The sequence below is a fragment of the Gavia stellata genome, chromosome 14 (genome assembly GCF_030936135.1).
Source record: "Gavia stellata isolate bGavSte3 chromosome 14, bGavSte3.hap2, whole genome shotgun sequence".
Classification (NCBI taxonomy): Eukaryota; Metazoa; Chordata; class Aves; order Gaviiformes; family Gaviidae; genus Gavia; species Gavia stellata.
Genome location: NC_082607.1, coordinates 19,592,645 through 19,613,460, shown reverse-complemented (window position 1 = coordinate 19,613,460; position 20,816 = coordinate 19,592,645). Strand labels below are relative to the sequence as shown.

The following is a 20,816-nucleotide window of genomic DNA, read 5'->3' as shown; positions in this document are numbered from 1 at the left end:
TCTGAGAGGCAAATAATTGACAATAAATACTGTTTTATCTTGGGTAAAAAGAGCCTCAAAACCCAGTACCTTAGAAGTCTTATAAGCCAAAGGACTTCAAACAAGGTAAAAAGAATAATATACAAGGTCTCAGCTCAGTGGTTTATTACAGCATAACAACAAGTCCGTCGGTGACACAGGCAGACATACCTAGATTTCAAATATGACTAAGCTATGAGACTACTGCTCACCAGACACTTCAGTTATACTTCTAGGAAGATGTATTTGGAAGTGAATAAAATTCAAGAACACCAAATGACTGAATCCTGAAAATTGTTAGTATGAACATGACAAATTCTAAGTATAGGCATCATTGTAATTCATTAGGTGCTCACCTGCTGGCAGCGGAGACTTCTTTTGTTTTCTTTCCCTCCACAGAAGCCAAATGCTGTTCCAGTGCTTCAAGCAAGCTGCTGGGTGCCTAAAGTTAAAGTATTTGTAACACACTGCTTCTAGACAACACATCATCATTTAGTACACAGATTAGTTTCCTCATCCACTAAAACCAAACAAAAACCCACACATCAATAATCATGCCTTTGGGTTTTGCTGCCATCCTGCACACCTGACTCCTACCTACCCAGCTGTGGTTCTTTAAAAGGAGTGGCACCACAGAGACATGAAGTAAGGATTCTCCCAGAGTAGGTCTGCTTCTGTGCACGCAATTTGCATTCTTGTTTTTGGCAACAGTATTTGCTATGTTAAGATTAATCCAATAATCACACCTGATTAAGCAGTACTCCCTTAAACTCACAGAAATACTAAAATGAAGCCTTTGCATTTTTGATCCCCTTTTCCACTGTAAGAAGAAGGAGCCAATCACTTTCTATTCAAATATTTACAGTCAAAGGCTTGCATTAGAAACACTCAACTACAGCAGAATGTTAAGTTTGATAAAAAAAGCCATCAAATTCAACCTGATCCCAACCATACTATTGCAGACTGAGTAACTATTCAACACATGACTACACAATAAATCAACATTAGAAACGAGCACCATCACTTCAAATAAAGTTGTTTTTTGGTGGATCCCTCCCTCCAAAAAAAGCGTTACCCATAAGAAGTTTTTAAACATTAAGCTGTTGTTTAAAGCCATGAAGAAGATTGCAAAAAACAGGCTTCTTGCTACTTAAATCCAGCAAGAAGTCAGGCACTAGACACCTCAGCTAAGACTTCAGACACCTAAACAAGTTTTAGGTGACCAATACTCATAAGCTTACCAAGACTTCTGAGAACATGGCTATGACATCACTCAGTACCCGAGACAAAGATTTTAACTGATAGGTAACAGAAAACAGCAAGTTTAAAATATACAGACTAAAGCACACCAGAGCTGCTTTGGTTCTGACAGAAAACAAGAAAAAGGTGCCAACCATAACCTGCCTTCTTTCTGCCATATACTTGTATCCACTACAGAAATATTTCTTCCATACCAAAGGAAACAGCCTCAAAGTTCAGAATAAATTTGAATTCATCTTGTTTACAGAGTCTTAGTAGTACTACGTAAGATTTCTCCAAATCACCCTACAAAACCAACCTCCATCAAGCAAAACTATTAGGCTGGCACTTTTGGAAGAGTTCACTACCTTGCTATTCTAGCCACATTGCTCTCTTGGCTTTTAAACTACATAGTCTATACTCCATCAAACAAGTGAAATAAATCCTACTGCAGATTCTGACGAAGGGAATAGACCTCTAAAGTTTTAATCTCCTTGCCAGCTCAGTCCTCCTCATATGGCAGGGTTTCAGAGACATTAAGTCTCTCTTACCACTTGCCAACTTTCTGTAGGTAGAACAAATATGATAGGCATTATTTGGAAGAAAACCAAGCTTGCCCTTGCTAGCCCTTCTGTACCAAAAGCTAGACCAAAGTATTTCCTGGAAAGAGGAAAAATATTAATTATAGAAGGCTTTGGCAAGTTCCCCTCTGAAACACTGAGCACAATTCTAGCTTCCCACATTCCATGAAAGCCAATTCAAACTACAAGAGATGCAAAGAAAAGCAATTAGAATAACCCTATAAAACTGCTTGACTTGAAGTTAAGCTTGAGTTGATATTTCTTTCTATAAATAGTTAGGTAAGCTAAGACAGTATAGTTACCTCAACAACCAGTCATAAATAAATTCAGCATTCAAATTAGACACCTAAACTGCAAGGGGGAACACTCTGAAATACCTTTCTGGAAAGGTATCAGGGATGAAAAAACCCAAAGCAAGAACCCCCATACTTTTGCCTTTCAGGAGGAACAATAGTTTGCAAAAGGCATTGCATGACACAGCTAGATAATCTTAATAGCAGGAGACTATACCCTAATTCCAGAAAGTTTTTCCTAGTCTTCACATTTTTCAAGGCCACTCTAAAACTTATCTGTGTGCAAAAGCATATTCTACACTTCTTGTTTCTAAAACCCTCTAAACAACCCCCCCAACCATAAAACCTAAAACCAACAAACCAGTAACTTCTCCAAACTTTCTCATTGCTGCAGACATCCAACAAAACATCAGAGATGAAATTTTGAGTGAACAGATCTTAGTAGTTTTGTGTCAGAAAAGATGCCTGGGCTAATACAGACATTATGACTCGAAGAAGGCTGTATTTTATGACTCAGCCTCCCTCCCCCCACCCAAAGACATCTGACAGGTAACATCCACATAGAGGAAAATGAGCCAGTCGCATTCACGGAATACAGCAACAGCTATAAACAGAAAAGTAAGCAACATCATTGTGAAACAGGGCACTAGAAAGGAAAATATTTTCTTTATAGGAACTGGCAATAGCAGTTCTAATGTGAACATTAGAATCAAGGAAGAACAATGCTTATACAGCAGCAGTAATAATAAACCTCTAAAAAGATAAAACCACTGTTGTCAGAACAGCTTAAGGAAACTCTGAAATATGCATATCCTATAACAGAATATACACTAGAAACATAAACAAAGTATTTGGAAAAAAATTAAATATGGTAGATCAGAATAGAAAAAGACACAATCCTCTCAGAACTCATTTCAGAAACACAAGCACACTGAAAATTACATTTTTGTGAAAGCCTAGTATTAAGAAATTTTAGCAAATTCTTTTAATGTGTCACTAGATTGATGTACAATTATCCAACTCTTACTAAATGCCATGAAGTTTACCATGGCAGTGGAATGCTTAACAGTGGCACTGAAATTGCCAAATTACACAGGAGGCTGACATCTACCACCACAGTTCAGAGAGTTGCCTTTCATGTCTAAGTGAACTTAAAACAGCTGAGCTATTAGAAAAAACATTGTGAGAACAGTAGGTATAAAGGGTTATATCTGAAACTTCCAGTGAGGAAAAAGAGCAGCAAAATGAAGATAAATCCCCTATTCTCAGTAAATCAAAAACCCTAGCTTTGAAGAGCCTTATAATAACCCAATTAACTGGACAAGTGCACACAAACCCAGTGAAGTACAACTTCAGACTTGAGTATAATTTGATTAGCATAATATACAGACCAGCTGAATACTGCAGTACTGATCAAAAGACAGAGTAAGATGCTAAGATCAAACACCAATAGAAAACATCGAACTACTGTTTTCACTCATTACCTGCTCTTACCCTGCTGGTTACAGTCATATTTCTTTCCTACCACAAAGGCCCAGAAGTTCTTAAAGAGGGCAATATTAACTGCTAGGAGCAAGTATTACAGATTTGTACTTTGAAACATGTATAATTTCAGATGGAAAACATACTGTAGGCAGTGATGAACAACACTGACAATGGAAGTCTGTGGTTTAGATTTGATTTCTGTATTAAAGACACTGACGAATTTTAGGCAAGTCTTCACAGTAGATATATTTTTACATGATTAACCCATGAAATTTAATTTCATGAAAGTAGCATAGGATTAGACATGACTGTTCAAAGTTTACACATTAGATTAACTGTTTCACACTGACTCCACTTAAACAGCTTGAGTACTCTAGACCTCTAAGGCACTCCAGTTTATTGCCCGAGTCTCCTGACAGACTGCCATTTATTCTACCCATTTAGTTACTCTCTACAGAAAGAATGCCAAATACCTCTGTCCTGTGGGGTTGGTCCTAGGTTAGAAATATAATGTCCCTATGAACTGAAGGAACTTGCAAAGAATAACTTTGTGCCCTTTTGTGGACTATCTGTGTTTCCTGTTCCTCAGGTCAAACCATCTTTCTCATCTCCTTTCTGTCCCTCAATTTATCCTCACTAGAAGGTATTCCCCTGCATTCCACCTTTTAGATTAAATGTTCCAGCGCACAACCTGTATTGTGCATGTCCCTCATACTACTGAGCAATATCAAAGCCAGCGTTAAGTCCTGATATAGAAACATCAAATCCATTCAGACCTCTGGGGAAAGAAAAATTCTTGATTGAACTAGCTAACTGTAATCTTTAAGAGTGTTGGGAGACATAAAGTTACAGTGAAATGAAATGAAATGTTTTCCTCAAGGCATGGCAAAATGCTTGTGCCTTATATGCCAGTGAATCCTCTGTGATAAAATCCACAAGTTCTTGAAAAATATTTTCTGTGAGTTTTACTGCTTTAAACCATCAAAAAAATCTTATTAAGAGCTGCAAAGTGTGAGTACTGAGTATGTTTAACTCATGGGAAAAGCCACCATACATATTTCCCATATATAAATACATAGAAGAGAATACATTGTCAAGATGAATGATTACAATGATACACATCAACCTTTAAAAATGCAAAGAACAAAATAATTGGGTTAGTCAATATCATATGTACACTGACCTGAGTAAGATCTGGAATGTCACCCTGATCAATTCCAACTTGCTGGGTTTTCAAAAAAAGGGAAGAAAAGAGAAGTACATTACTACATGCAGTGCCAATGAAAATAAAACACAGTGATGTCTGAATGTTAGAGACTAACTATTAAAAAGAGATATTCATAACTTTCTGAACTCATACGAGTTTCACTAGGAACACATTAAATTGAATCTCAAAGCAAACTCAACTTTTCATCCAGCCTAACTTTTTGATGCAGAGAAGCTTATGGCAAGCATTAGAAACACCCACATTGCTTACTAGAACTACTTCTCCATTTTTAGCAGTTACAGTAAAGGAGAGCACTGTAAATAGACTGTAACATTCAGTGCATACATTTTGGACCATTCATGAAATTTATAACACCACTTCAGAAAGTTTACTGTGTTGTCTGGCTAATAAAAAGGATATCCAAGAATCTCACTTCATGTTAATGAGTGTATACAATCTTTAAAATATGTGATCTGTAGAATACCTCCTTGTATAGCGAAGTTAAGCAAACATTAATCTGTTTGTGAAGCTGTTATTATGACTACTGTACCAGTACAGACAGCTAAATTATATCCTTTCCATAGATGTAGATTTTATTTACCTCTGCTACTTTGAGGAATTCTGACAATTTGGTCATTCTGGCTAGAAATTTTTTGTAAATGTCCAAGCCTTCTTTGCACTGGTTCTTCTTCATATCAAAATATCTTTCTGAGGATGCAAATAAAACTCTTGTAAGGTAACACCCTCCCCAGCAAAAAGCTGACACAGTATTATAGAAGTTAATTCGAGACAAGCTTCAGGGAAAGAACAGACAGAAGTCAAAGCTGTTGAGATTTTAAAGTTTACATGAATACCTGACACCTTTTGTAATAAAGTCAGTCAATAGAAAAACATTGATTTTTCTATTTCAGTACATTAGAGTATAATGCAAAGCTTTATTAAGCATGGATGCGAATCACTGCAATTGTTAAACTGGGTATTTAGGAGAATATTTTCAAGGAGTCAGCTTAGTAGCTGACAACGAGGCAAATTAATTTATCATTTGAAAATATTCCTGGTATTATTTACATTTTTAGACCCTGTATCAATACATTTTGGTGTTTGTAAATGGGCTCAATATCCAAAAGACATCAGAATGGCTACTGAAGTGGTACATATACTGAACTGACCTACCAAAAGGAGTACCAAGCACATTCTTCACTTTTTACGGTTTTGCTCTATATACTTACAGATATTTCATTGAGTAAAAACTAATGGATTAACAGAACGAACTGATCAGATTATTTCATTCAGAAACTTGCTTGAATAGTCATTATAAGGCTTTCCTAAGAGCTAATCACTCTTGAACAAAAAACCCTACATGTTATCTACCAGGCTTGTGTAGATTCAGGTACCAGGTAAAGGTGAATAGTCAAGCTATAAAGAAAGTATGGGAAACCAGAAGCCAGTCATACTGTGACTATAATAAATACTCAAAATATCAGGTATCTCACTAATAGTTTTACAGTCCAATTGCAAGTGTTATCCACTGTACATTTATGGTATCTTTGTTTTAGTCTCACCAGTCACCCTCTCATCTCAATTTCTGTTTCAAGATGTATTCTTCTAGGTAGAAGGGTATGTTTAAGCCTATGCTAGTTGCCACTGAAACTAAGACAGGCTTAATTTAATGGTAATGGAGCAGAGACAATTTATTAGGAAACTGCAGTCAGAAATTGTCTAGATTCTTCAGTTCTCTCATATCTTTCACAAAAGTTCAAAAGCTAAAAAAATTATCACATACCTAAAAGATTAATAATCCCCTCATTGTATGCTGCAAAAAGTCTAATGGAATCTTTAAAGAGGAGCATAAAGGCAGCATTTATAACACCATTTGTTAGTTCATTTGGATTTGCCTGTGTAGAAAGCAATGAGAAAGTAAATTAGTATTTAATAAAATAATGAAACTCTCACTTCAAAATGAGAGACTGTTACCTAACATTGAGCTTAAAGTACTTACATCAAAATCAAGGAGTGCATCAAGCTGGTTCTGTATGATTGGAAGGGTTTTCAGAAGCTTTTCAGCATTCATGGTTCTCATCACTCCATCTATCCTGCAGAGTAGAAGACACATTTACAAGTTACCAAGAGACCTCAGCATAAAATTCTGTTTCAACAATACTATATTGCTTCAAAGGGCGAAAAGGAACACCCATCTACGATAAGCTCAAGAACAACTGGTACTTCCCTCCCCCCCCCCCCAATATGAAAGACCAAACAAAAGCAGCAGTAACAGTCTTACCCTCTTTTCATTTTGGTGAAGTCAACTGCTACAAGTCTATATGAAAGTGCTTTTTCATTCAAGTATCTGCTATATCGCCTAATGAAGGTAGACATATCATAGCCTGAAAGTTAAGCATTTTCAAGTTAGGCATTTTGAAGGAGTACAGTTTCCTTTAAGTTCTTTTCAAGAACTATTCTCCTACTAGCCCATTTTACATCAGCTTGCATAAGTCATCCTTCATAGGGACTTTCCAGAGTCTTGAGATTCACTGTTTTTCACCTTGAGATGTAATGTTACAGTTTCTTCCCAGCTTGCTAAGATTAGGAAAGCATTCATTTCAATTAAAATAATATTAAAATACTAGGCAAGAACCAAGCAGCTCTTAAGATGTTCTTGAAATCAGACTAAAAATGTATTCCTGGTAAAACGCTAAAGACTTTGGTAACTTATCTGCAATGCCTCAAAAACCACATAAAAACTCAAAAGTGTTTTCTACCATTGGCAAGTAATTAAAAAGACTTCTCAGAAATTTGAAGGAGTTCTCACTATTTATATAGCACATCCTAGTTACCATTCCATGCACGTTAACAGTAAACCTTTACTCCTGAGACACTAAAACACAACAGCAAAAATAGATCATTGCGCTAATATTCATCAGGTTTATTCTAGTCAGTGTTAAGAATTCACTTTTTAAAATTTACAGCTGTGTATGCACATGATACATACATTATAGACAAGTTTCTACCACTCAGTTAGGTAACTCAAAATCTCACTTTTCTTGTGTCTACATTCTTGGCTGTTTGATGCCTCATGCAATATAAACCATAAGACCCTTTCATTTAAATGTCATTTGTCTCCTAGAGTGCACCGACACAGGCGCTATCACAGAGAAAAAAAAGCAGTGATTTCCTTCAATGAAAGATACTTACCCTGCATGGCACTTTTGTCCAGGTAGTTATTTAAATTGAACAAAGTGTTTCGGGATGCAAGATACTGGATAAAGCGCTGTTGGTGGAAAAAAAAGTTGAGAATATCATTGTTGTGAGAGTCAAAACATTTAAGCATATTACAAGAAAACTACACTTACCTTGTAACTGGTTCTAGTAACCTCTATCAACAATAGAAATCAGTCAAAAGGGAAAAATTTAAAGGAAAACGTTAAACTACTGATTAGCAAAGGCTCTGAAATCCAAAACTCTATTTGGCAAAAAGATAAATTTAAACTAAAAAGACATCACTGCCTGTGAATAAAAGACTAACAATCCTAGAGGAAGCAGCTTAGGTGAACTTTGTAGTTTAGAACAGACAAGCTGGAAAACACAAAACAAAAATACCACTCGCATTATCCCAGCTGTCGAGGTTTGCACAGCTCTACTGCTGCTGTAGAAGTGGGAGACAGGCTTAGTTACAAAGTTGAAAAGTAATTAGTAATAATAATGCTTCTGGAACTGTGGTGAGCAGCAACACTGGGGTTATAATTTTATGTACATATATATAAAATGCAGTGATCTGACTAAACATTTAAGTTTTGACAAATAATAGGTGGCTCTATAAATAATGCAAGAGACAAACATATCCAGATCGCAAAGCAGTTTTAAAAGTTTCTCTGCTGCTGTTCCCCACAGACCTCTTATGATTGCAACTTCTTTACTTTTTTGCTTTTTTGTATGTGTTTTAGTCCATAAAAGAGGATTATGATCGGTACAGCTTAAGGGACTTGTTACATCTTTGATCTGAATCCCTCTGCTGCCACAGCACGCAGGGCCCATTCCTTCACCCTTCATCGTGGAAATCCACCCGTCTGCCAGGTTTGGACTATCACGTGCCGCAAAACTAGCATTTTTTCACTCAAGCTCAGTACATCACCTGCTCTTTGGGAATTGCAATGAGAGCTCAGCCCAGCAAAAAGAAAATTCTTCTCTCAGGTACTATTTAAACTGAAAGCAGTACTTTCACCTTCTAAGGGGCCCAAATGATTCCCCAACTTGTCACGTACCACCTCATCAGTAACTCCATATGTGTTCTCAGCCTATAGCTACGGAGTTCACGCAAGTCTACAACACGCAGCTTGCCTACCAACAGTTCTGGCACTGTTTTAACTTCTTATTCTGTTTTCCAGTCGGTTTATCTGGTCTTTGTACATCTTAGTACTGTATTCAAAGAGATATAGAAGAAAAACAGTTGGAACATGATCAGGAACAGAACAGTGATATTCTAAAGGTGTCTATACACATTTTAAAATTAGCTACTGTTCTGAATCTCAATTTAAAAGGGCCAAGGCTAACTCTCACACTCCAGATGTCAGGGGTCTTGCATTGCACAATGCACAGGTGAGAAGAGTTTTAACCTGTTTCACACAAAACTTCATCACAAGAAACAGGTAGTCATGTTGAACAAGAAACTGCAAGACAATGATTGCTCAGACAATATTTTGACCTTCTGCTATATTTACTTGTACTTAAAATAGAAGCCCAACATCTGATAATTTTTTACCTGTTTAAGAAAAAGGCCTCTTTTAATGTATTAGAAGAGTGTGGACTACACTCGTATTCCACCTGAAATCACAGAACTACTGTTCTAGCCACATGATCTCAGCAGGTATAAAGGAACTTGTTTTCATGTTTCAAACACACCCATTCAAAGCTGAGCAGCAGTTTTGGTACAGACATAAAAAATTAACTCTTCTGCACTACAAAACACCCACAACAATAAGTTTTGGGTTTTTTTTCCTATGGCTCAGTTGTCTGCTTTTTTTCCCCTTTCAAGTTTCAGTGTGTAGATATGAACTGTACTGGAAGAAGAGAGAATAAAATATACAAACTGATTTACAGCATTCAGTTTAGCTTTATACTTGGAATAAGCAGTGAATTCCGAGCACTGAATTTTACTTCGTGTTATCCTCTAACTTCAGCCTATTATCTGTTGAAACTACAATTTAAGCACATAAATAACTTGGGGAAGTGTTAACAAAGAGCACACTATGTTTTACAAGTCATTTCAGTTAAGTTCACAGAGCTTGGGAGAGAGGAGGCAACACTAAGTTTTCAGAGCAGTTTAATGGCTGGAAGCAGTACCTTGAAGAATCATCATTTCAGTATTACCAGTAGTCAACAGTCATTTATTAGGAGAATGACTACACACAAGTTCAGGACTAAACTGTCATCTGACCAAGACGAAGTTTAGTTTTTAACGGAAGGACTGTGTAAGAGAGGCTACATTTCTAATGCCATGTTATTGTCTGGGAAGCTTTTCATAAATAGGGATGAAATAATTTAAAGAAACCTACTGCAATAGAAACCTGTTTCGGAGGAATGTTAATGGCAACAACATATGAAGATTTAGCCCATTAGATGATGACTTGCAAGATCAAATATTCTAGTCACCATATTCTTCCCCCCTTTAGTAAGTATTCTTATCTGTTAATAGGTTGGCTGCACATTTGTGGAGTGCTAACAAGACCACTTTGCTGTGCTCTTACTGATAAGCACTAGCCTAATGAAGTAAAGCTCATCCGAAGTTTTTCAAGTCTTTATTCTAGAAAGGTCATTCATTATTCCCTCACAGCCCAACCCAAACATCTGCAGGTAAATTGCAAAAACTGACATATTTCGATATTGAAATAACGAAGGAATATTTTCTCCTCTGGAGAACAAAGACTTTGAAAAATTGTAGTACATATCTAATGCTTCGTAGATTGAGACAATTTTTTAAAACACTGTCAAGGAGGCTTTAACAGAACTAAGCATGTCTTACCTCGTTTCCATACATCATGAGGTGGTGTGTTGTAATTAGAGCTTTGAACACTACAACCCAGCTACTGTTTGCAGTTCTCTCAAAGAGTGTGTCTGCCAGCTGCGGAATATTCACATTCATTTCATTTGTGCACTGGATTAGATCTAAATTAAAGAAAAAAATCAAAGCATTACAATGCATTAATATGCTCAAAGAGGATCATCATGTTATTTTGTGTTGTTACACTGAGAATTCATACTGGAAGCATTAACTTCAGTTCTTTAAGAAATAATTGAGCTATTTTACATTCTTTGCTCAAATTCACTGCATTTTACTGAAAGACTCCAAGTATTAACTTCAAAGGCATGTCAATAATTTTATGGAGTCCTAGAATCTCATCAATAAATAACCTGCTCCAGTAGAAACTCTAGGCCTAAATTATTGTCTGAAAGCTAGTGTAGACCTCCTGGATACTCAATACCTGAAGCCACTCAATCTAACAAAGAAAAAAAAAGAAAATCAGAGAAGCAAGGAAAAGCTGAGACATCTATACCTCATGAGATCAACAGGCAGCAAGTACCCTGCAACTCCAATCTAAGCGTGAGTACTGACACACGACAGCAAATGAGATGCTACAAACCTGTTATAAGCCTCTTTTCTAGAAGAATTAAGAGCAAGAATTTGCATCTACACACCTTTCCACTTAGCTAAAATATCCTAATCAACAACCTGCTTGAGTATTTTGTGATGGATCGTGGCAGGTCTCAGGCTTTTGTATAAAAAAAGCTGTTTGTGTCCAAGACTGATTATAAATTCAGCAGTAGAACATTAACTTGGGCGGTCACAGACAGAGAACTTCAAGTCTCTGCCTGAGTATTGGTGAAAAACCAGAACAGGCTCCAGCAGATACAAGGGGAAAAAAGCCTGCCTGAGAATGCTACTGAAGGCACCTGCTGAGAAGAGAGCAAAGAACTGAATCCAGGACTATTCTAAACCCCTCAAGACAAACACACATTAGACAGTTACTCTCCCTCTGAGCTAAATTTGGCTCAGGTGTGATCAAAGTACACCTTAAGGACTGGGCAAGGCCAGTAAAACAAACATCTAGTTTGAAAAGCTTCCTTTGTGGCCTCTTATTTAAGCCAAACCTGTGAGCAGCCTGTAGGTTGCAGAGCAGCATTGCTGTTTATGTGGTTTGTCTGTGTAAGTACTTGAAGAAGGGTAGGTGCTTGGGAAGATGGGCAACAACTGAATACTGAGGTGTCGCCACCACCCAAATGGCCAACTTATTTGTTGTATTAGCAGTATGTAGAGGACAGACTACATTATCATAAGCAATTTAAACATGAACTTAGAGATCACACATTGATAGTTTAGGATTAAATACTTCATAGAAATACTGCACTTAGAATTTATATCTGTTCTAGTGCACAGAATATATTACAGATGTATCTTAATTAAAGATCTGTTTATTAAGAACAGGAACTCCTTTGATTAAGGATCACTGTTTAGAATAATTTAATAACCAGAGTAATTTTAACAAAGTAAAGAGTTTTAGGTAGTATCTTGTTGAGGTAGAAAGCTATAAAACGCAAATTCTAATGAGTTACTAATTTCATTCTGATGTCAAAGGTTTCCAAGTATGTACAAAACATGCAAATTGGGATGCGAACTTTCATCCTTATTAGTAACACACAAAAACGCTGAAATAACTGCACAAAAAGAACCCTGAAAAGAAGTTTTCAGCAAGCTATACATCAAAACCTCATTGTTGAGCAGTATTAAAATATTTCAGTGTTTACAAATGCAAAGATTCTCAAAAACCAAGTCAGATGCTCCTGACCACTCACAGCTGTATCATCATCAGGTGCTGTGTCAAATTAAGAAGTACTTTGAAATTTCTAGAAGTCCAAACAGTCCATAGACAATTATTGCCCCATATAATGAAGGAAGTCACAATTCCAGAATTTATACATAGAGAAAACTTGAATTTTGATTCAAAAGCCTCATCTACCGAATGAGAACTTTGCTACGACATTTCTAAGTAACTCTCTCAAAATACATCAAGGCAAACAAGTCTTCCTAAATCCAATCAGTTTATAAGCAAGCATTATAAAGACACTCCTGCTAGATCTTGCTCAGTATTTTTCATGTAACTGAAGCATCTGTAACCAACACAGAAATGTTACAAAACTGTTATGAGTTCTATTCTCAGTTTAGAAGAACAAAACAAACAAACAAAAAACCCCAACCAACAAAACCCCCCCAAACTCTATACAGAGCAATACCTATAACATTACCGTAACAGTTGAAGAAATTCCATTGATCTGCTGAGGTCAAGGACCACCCAGACAGCCTATCGAAAATACTATTTCTGCACGAAGTCCTCTTCCTTCATGTGACCACTAAGCAACTCAAATTTTTCATGAAGATTTTCAATATTAAGAATGCTTACTAAATAATAGACAAAACTGGAAGATCCAGGTTAAAAACAAAAAACTTTCTGCTTCAAGTCAAATTAGCCAAGCTAATTTCATTCATATTTTGCCAGCACTCTCCACAGAGATTTCAATCTTGTCACCTTCCCTCAAGCTAAGATCTTCCAGCAGATGTTCCAGGAGACCCTAAGATGATGCTGAACACCTGGGAGATCCCTTGCATATACTTATGTCTAAGACTGATATCAAATGTGTTCTTATAGTGCTGCTCAGGCACAACGTGACAGAAATCCTACTGTTAGCAACTATATCAAATGCTGTAACCGATCCCCTCTCCTTAAGCCACACACCCATAAAAAAAGCTTTGGCTTACCATGCCATCGTAAAGGTTTACTACCACAAAAAGCTATCCAGCTGTCTACCTTCAGAAGGGAGCAACTGCCTTCTGCTTTGGCACACAAGACTAAAAGAACTCTTCTGTCAAGTGACAGTAATGGTGGAAGTTGGTAGTCCTCTGGTGCATTTGAGAAGTTCATATGTTATTGTTTTATTCCACAAGTGTGGTTCCACATGATTGAAAAATGCAGTTCCAGTAATTCTGTAAAAGTGCTAGTAAGGTTTTCCAGCGTGCGCTACTTTCCTCCGCAAGATGTGAGCCTGACCATTTCAAAAGGCAGCCAAAAGGAAATATTTCACATACGTAGGGCTACTCAGAGTCTAATTCAAGCTGTGCTTGAGGTTAGAGGACCTGAGTGAGCTGCAAGTCCCATGCACTTTAGACATGTGCTGAAGATGATACATACTGGCTCCCCTGAAGACAATTTTTATTGAGGGCACTTAAAACAATTGTGGTCTTTGATTTCAAAATCTCCTTGAATGCACAAACACATAAGCCACAGTTGCCAATACCAAAGAACACATGCTTAGGCAAACGAAACATCTATGAACGGTGGAAAAAATCTCAGTGCATTTTATAGGCCAAAACTGGACTTTCCTAAGGGTGTATTGCAAAAAAGTAAGTTTAAAAAGACTCTTAATAAGGCTACTCAGTGCAATTTTTTTAAATTATTGTTTTACAACTAGTAATAATAAAGCTAGCATCACATTTGAATTCTAACAATTGAGATACATGAAAAAGCAAGTGTCATTTCTCTAATACAATTCTTCTAAGTCTGCAATAGGAATATCTACATAGAAATAACTGTATGGATCTGTTACAGCTGGCAGCAAAGGAGGAAAAGGCTATTAACACCACACATCTGGAAGTATAACGGAACACATGCACCTGAGAGACTGACAGCTGGGCAACTGTAATATGGATGTTGGCAGCAAAAACTGGAATGAAATGCGTAGAGCAAGTGATGCTCACTCTCCTATCGCACTACTTTTATAAACACTTTACAACTCAAAGCATTTTGCCAATTACCCAGAGGAATCATTTCAACTGCAAGTGAAACTGTGGTGCTATTTCTAGAATGGAATTTAGAAACATGTTAACATCACACAGGAAAAAGAAAAAAAAAATAAAATCAAACAGCTTTAAACCACAAGAGCACCACAGAGGTTTTCAAGCAGCCTGGAAGAGCTGTAGAAATCTTACTGCTTAGAAGAGCACTGAGGATTTCTCTTCCACAGCTCATCTGAAATACTGGCACATCATCTATGAAAGCATACAGCTCTTCAGAGAACAGCATGCATAAATCCAGATATTAAAATACATATATCTATCTAGCCCAGGTTTTTGGAAAATTCTCAGCCAGGCACTGACAAAAACTGACCTGCTTTTCAACTTTCAAGTAACAAGAGTGTCATAATTTTCTTGATACAGGAATATCCCTCTCAAGAGAACTGTAAATACGTAAGTTAAAGACAACCATATTGGTTTAATATTCCCATAATTCTTCCACTTTGTCACAGAACTGAAACTGCTCTAAGACAGATATAAGAATTAAGACCACTTTCCTTAACCACGGCAGTCTTAAAAAAAAAAAAAACAAAAAAACATTTTCTTTTTGGAAGTTGCACCATAAGCTATAGATTACAAAAACATAGAACAGAAGAGTCACTTCAGCAAACTTTCTCAATGTATCCTAAGGAATGCAACAATTCTTGCTGGAAGACCTAATTAAAAGATAGCACCTGACTGATACAAATATTTTTATGTCCATGTGCTCTTACAGTGTAAATTTGATAGCAAACTTTAAGTTTAATTTATATAATAACTAAATCTGAACTTAGAGTTACTTATCAGAAGCAAAGCAATTCAGTTATTCTGTCCCACTCCCCAATAAAGAAGGATACATGATGGCCCATAAAGTTTTCTAAAAAGCCTTAAGCAATTTCTAAATAAACACCACATTTATAAATTATAAAAACATTAACTGTTTTTTCTGTCCAAGTCAAATTTCCTCAATTTCTGTATTGAAAAGCTTCACATATTTACTAGAGTTGTTTCTTCCTTTATTACTGTGTTCATTTAAAAGTTTAAAATGCTATTAACTTACCGGTTTATATTTTTCTACATTTTGGTCTACAAACACAAGTCTACTCCGCCAGTTACCAATTTGGCTACACCTTTAATTTATACTTCTTTTTATTATGGCTTTTCAGAAGTTAGCCAAGAAGAGATATGTGACCAAAAGCATAATCTAGCCCCACTCCACTGCAACCCAAACTCAGGAGGCTGAGGGGAAGTGAGAGAACCCACCCTGAGGAAGAAGAGGCAAGACCTTCAGGTGCTCCACTAAGAGAAAAGAACAGTCTGGATAACATTTTATGTTATCCTGAAGTATTACAGAATACTACAGAAATAGATCTGCTGACTTATTTAGGACACCGTGACCTACTTTAAAAGGAAAAAACCCCAAGTATTCCCATTGACATTGCTTAGTTTGTTGATTTTTTTTCTTTTGCTGTTCAAGAAAAATATGACTATATTACTCAGCAGTTAGAAGTCAGACAAAACCCAAGACACTTAAATACTAGTTCACACACTGCATGTGTAACATCTTCCTGTAAATACCTATATTGTAATATTATATTTTTTCTTGCTGAGGAAACTCGTCAACAAGGGGATTTTAAAAATTAATCTGAATAGAATGCACAAACTGATACTCCTCCACGATCACTGATACAACTACAGCAGGTCTCAAAAACATGTTCTTGGTGAAGCTTTTTCTTGAGCAGCAATTACAAATAATACCAGATGGTGTAGCATTTTGAATGACACACATGTGTAGCGACCAAGGTGCAACTAGCAGTGCTTTGCTTTAAATCCAAGCTATGTTTTCCTTCATAATTTTAAGTAAATTGGAAAGTAGTTGCACTCTATCTTTGAAAAGACATTGTGTGATTTTTCCACAGATTACAGTATTTGAACTAGTATCTCACCTGTTTGCATTTAATACAAGTAAGTATTGTGGACAAGTGAAAAAATAAGAAGTGCCATGCAAGGGCTTGCAGATGTTTGAAAAGCAGCGCCTGGGTATGCTCAATCAAGACTGAAGAATGTTCATTGGGATTATTTTTTTTTTTTTTACCCCTTACAGAGATATTTGTGGTACCATATTTCACATCTTTTTTTCCCCACCCCACCAAAGCGTTCCACTATTTCAGATACCAAGTCAGAACGACAAGCTTTTTGTTTGTCTTAGACCAAAGTCTGAGAAAATGAATTACACCAAAACACAGAACTCATCCGGCACAGAAGGGGACCTTCAGGAGACTGACAGCTCTAAACAGGTTTGTATCAAAAGATATTCCAAGGAATTTGGTAATCAAAAGGCAATCTCAGTTTATGCTATTCTCAAGTTAAAGAGTTTTTCCAGGTTTCCATTTTCTTATTTTGTGAAGGTAACTTATAGTAGATGACATTATTTTAAGGATATTTCCAAACAATACACGACATCTTTTAAGCTTCAGAAGCTTTCAAGCTATTGAGCAAACTGACACCACTTTCTGGCTTCCTGTTATGCTGCCATTTCTGGACTCAAGGGTTACCTCATGAAGTTGTTCTACCACAGGCAGAACACAAGACAAGATAAAGTAAGGTAACCTTAAAAAGGTATCTTTAAAAAAAGAAGTTGTCAGTTACCCAGTTTTAAGGCTTTTAATTTCAACACAGTAGCTGCAACATTCACTCCTGTAACTGGATTCCACTCATTCAGATCAATAACAAGTAAGATACATATTTGGTTGTTTTTAACTATTTGATCCACATCAAAAGCTCTCACACAAGAAGTCAGTATGAACAGACGAGTGCCATAGCGTCAGAGAGCCAAACTACCCTCAAACAATACAACTGAGTATGCTTCTTCCGAGAGCTTGAACAGCAGACTCCCCTTAGTACCATCAACTTGAACGAGTCCTGCAAAACTACCAGCCCGCTCCCTTGACTTTGAAGAAACCAGCATAAAACTTCATGTCTTCTTCCCTCTCCCTAACGGAAACACACACACTTACTTCACTTCTAACAGATGCTGAACGGGTAGACTGCACAATGTACAAGGTTTGAAGCATTCAGTGCACTTTTGAGCAGTCAAACAGTAACTTCAGTTGCTATCCAGTTCCTAAAACCTGAAGCGAAGCAACACCACTGATACTTTTGTAGGTATCAAGGGTACCTTTCTGCATCTTCCGGCATACAGAAAAGCGTTTTAACATATTCAATTTAAATATATCAGCAGCAACATACTCTCATTCTGGAGAGATGTATTGGTCCACCTTCGCCCTTCCCTTCATCTCGCTTCAAGGTTTTTTTTACCTCCTTTCAAGAGCCGTAAGACGGCAAGCTATGATATTTCGGGAAATGTTAGAAATCTTTAAACGGCTGCACTCCGACAGATGCACAGAAGGACAGAAGAGCGCTTAAAAATTTAACTTCTCGCTCACAAGAGTAAAACCACACCACGTAACCCACCTTTCCCCCAGGTGCCGGATTAACAAGCACTACTGTATCCAGAGCACATAAACTAAGAAGCTCTCACCAGGAACAAGTTCACAAGGTTAGAGTATTTTTGCTTCCTGGGCGCGACAGGGTGTTACAAAGCTCACTCCCTCCACGTGTAAAGTAAGTTCTGAAGAGCAGACCAGTCAGGTTCGCCCAGCTTTACACCACATCCATTCCTCGCCCCCCCCAGGTGCAGGCGGCCGCGCTTGGCTCTCCCCTCCCCTCCGCCCCCCCCGCCCGCAGCGGGAGGGCAGCGAGGCCACACCGGCTGCCCCGCCGGTCAAAGCGGCTGCCCGGCGGGCGAACCGCGGGCCCGCCCCGGCCACCCCCGCGGGGCGCAGGCCGCAGGCGGCCACGGCGGGGTCCTACTCACAGTCCAGGTGCTTCTTCTTGGGACCCATCACCTCGTGGGTCGTCGCCTTGCAGACGGCTTTGGCGACGGCCGAGCCGGTGACACTGTGCTGCGCCGCCGTGATGCGGTCGGTGATCGACTGCCCCGACATCGTCGGCGCGGCCCTGGCGGCGGCTCCCCCCGCGGACCCGCCGCGGCGGGCGGCAAGGCCGGGGCAGCGGCTCCCCCGCGGCCGGGGGGCGAGCGCAGCCTCCCCGGGGGAAGGGCGCCGGCAGCCCCCTCCGATGCGACGCCGGCGAGGGCGACTGCGGAGTCCTCGCCGGGCTCCGCCTCACCGGCTCCTCTCGGCCGCCGCGACGGGGGCTCTTCCCGCAGCCCTGCGGTGCGGGCGGCGACCCCTCCCCGCCCGGCTCGGCTGGCCGCGCCCGGCGCCGCTCCGCTCTGCCGCCTTCCGCGGGCTGCGCTCCGGCTTTCCCTTTCACATTTACACTCCCAGACAAAATGGCGGCGGCCGCGGCGGCGGCGGCGTCAGGTGACCGCCCGCCTCGCCCCCGCCCCTCGTGCCCGCCCCGCGCGCCCGCCCCGCTCCCGAGGGTCGGCCGGCGCTGAGCGGCGCGCGCGCTGTCGCCCCCCTCACCGCGCCCCCCCTCCCCCCCCCCCGGGGCGGGCGCGCGCAGCGTGTGGCGGGAAGCCGCGCTCGCTGAGGCCGCGTGCCCCGTCCGGCTCCTCCGTCACAGGCGACGTCAGTGAGCGTTTGGCGGGCTGGGAGCCGGTGCCCTCCCTCCCGCCGGGGCGTCAGGTGTCCGCGCCGGCGGCGGGGCGCCCCCAGCAGTGCGGGAGGGCGTCTCCGTCCCACGGCGGGAACCTGCCCCTCCACCCGCTCCTCGTTCTCCGGGGGCAGTTACATCAAAACCAAACCCCGCCCGGCGTCACTGCGCTGCCCGCGGCAAGGGGGGGGCCGCCGGCGGGGCCGGCGCGGCCGCGCGCCCTCAGGGCGGGCGAGGAAGCCGTCTAACGGCACTTGCGGTCCGGTTTCGGCGGGAGGAGTCTTCCCGCGGAGCCTTGTTAAGGCCACGTCGGCGCCCGCAGCGTTGCGGAGGTGCGGGGGGATGTCACGGCTCTGCTGCGCGCAGCGGGGGAACCCCCTCTCTTGCAGGGTGCGGAGGAAGGGTAACAGCTCCCCGGAAAACTTCCCTCCTGCGGGCTTGGTTTGCAGGAGCGACATCCCTGAACGGAAAGCGCCCGAGCTCCCGTCGCCTGTTGCGCTCAGGAAAGCGAAGCCTTCTCGGGCGCTGGGGTTGGGCGCCCGCTGCGCCGTGAGGCTGACGAAGAGCTCCGGGAGAAACTCCTCTGGAGGGGAACGGGCCGCGGCGGCTGCCTGGCGTGGACCTGGCTTGAGGAGATGGGTCTTGCACGGTTAACATTACACCGAAGAACCGGGCGGGACAGGAACTGGGTGATGGGCCCGGCCAAAAAGGAATGGCGGTTCGCTGTACGCGTGTGGTCACTTGTTTGCCGCTTTCCGGAGAGTCAGGCGGGAGCGCGGGCGCAGGTGCGACAGCTGAGGGTGGTTTCTCTGGTACAGACGCTGGCCGATCGCAGCTGGACCGTTACCGGGAAGATGTTTCAAACCGCCATCAGTCGCACGGTAATGGTGCCGCGCAAGCAGAGTGGGACAGACGGCCGGGAGATGACGGGCCCTGCAACTCTCCCCGTCCTCCCTGCCTGGCTGTCTTCGTACCGGCTAAAATACAAAGGAGGTTTTGTGGTGGGTTGACCTCCGCTGGACACCAGGTGCCCACCAAGCGCTCCACCGCTGCCCTCCTCGGCAGGACCGGGGTGGGGGGAAAATAAGATGGAAAAAACTCGTGGGTCAAGGTAAAGGCAGTTTAATAAAGCACAAGTAAAGGTTGCACACGGAAGCGAAGGAAAACAAAAGATTATTCTCTACTTCCCATCAGCAGGCAACGTCCAGCCACTTCCCGGGAAGGAGGGTTTCAGTACACGTAGCGCTTGCTCCGGAAGACAAATGTCGTAATAACGAATGCCCCCCTCCCCACCCCTCCTTTCTCTTAGCTTTTATTGCAGGGCAGACGTCGTATGGTATGGAATACCCCTTTGTTCATTCAGTTTGGGTCAGCTGTCGTGGCCGTGTCCCCTCCCAAGCTCTTGCCCACCCCCAGCCTACCGGTGAGGGGGAATGTTGGAGAGAGCCGTGGTGCTGTGGAGCACTGCTCAGCAGGAGCCACAACGCTGGTGT

General features: G+C 40.8%; 1 protein-coding gene across 3 annotated transcripts in view; it reads right to left on the bottom strand.

The window, feature by feature from the left end:
• The window catches only part of LOC104263049 (phosphatidylinositol-binding clathrin assembly protein), a 30,022-nt gene extending 11,315 nt beyond the window's left edge, over positions 1–18,707 (bottom strand). For all 3 annotated transcript variants that reach the window (XM_059824463.1, XM_059824462.1, XM_059824465.1), the window contains exons 1-9: positions 18,578–18,707; positions 10,840–10,982; positions 8,016–8,091; positions 7,105–7,207; positions 6,823–6,916; positions 6,607–6,718; positions 5,425–5,531; positions 4,800–4,841; positions 375–460 (exon numbers count right to left, since the gene is read on the bottom strand). In XM_059824463.1, coding sequence (XP_059680446.1) covers positions 375–460; positions 4,800–4,841; positions 5,425–5,531; positions 6,607–6,718; positions 6,823–6,916; positions 7,105–7,207; positions 8,016–8,091; positions 10,840–10,982; positions 18,578–18,707 — 893 coding nt within the window. The remainder of the gene's footprint in view (positions 1–374; positions 461–4,799; positions 4,842–5,424; positions 5,532–6,606; positions 6,719–6,822; positions 6,917–7,104; positions 7,208–8,015; positions 8,092–10,839; positions 10,983–18,577) is intronic.
• Between the last annotated feature and the right edge of the window lie 2,109 nt (positions 18,708–20,816).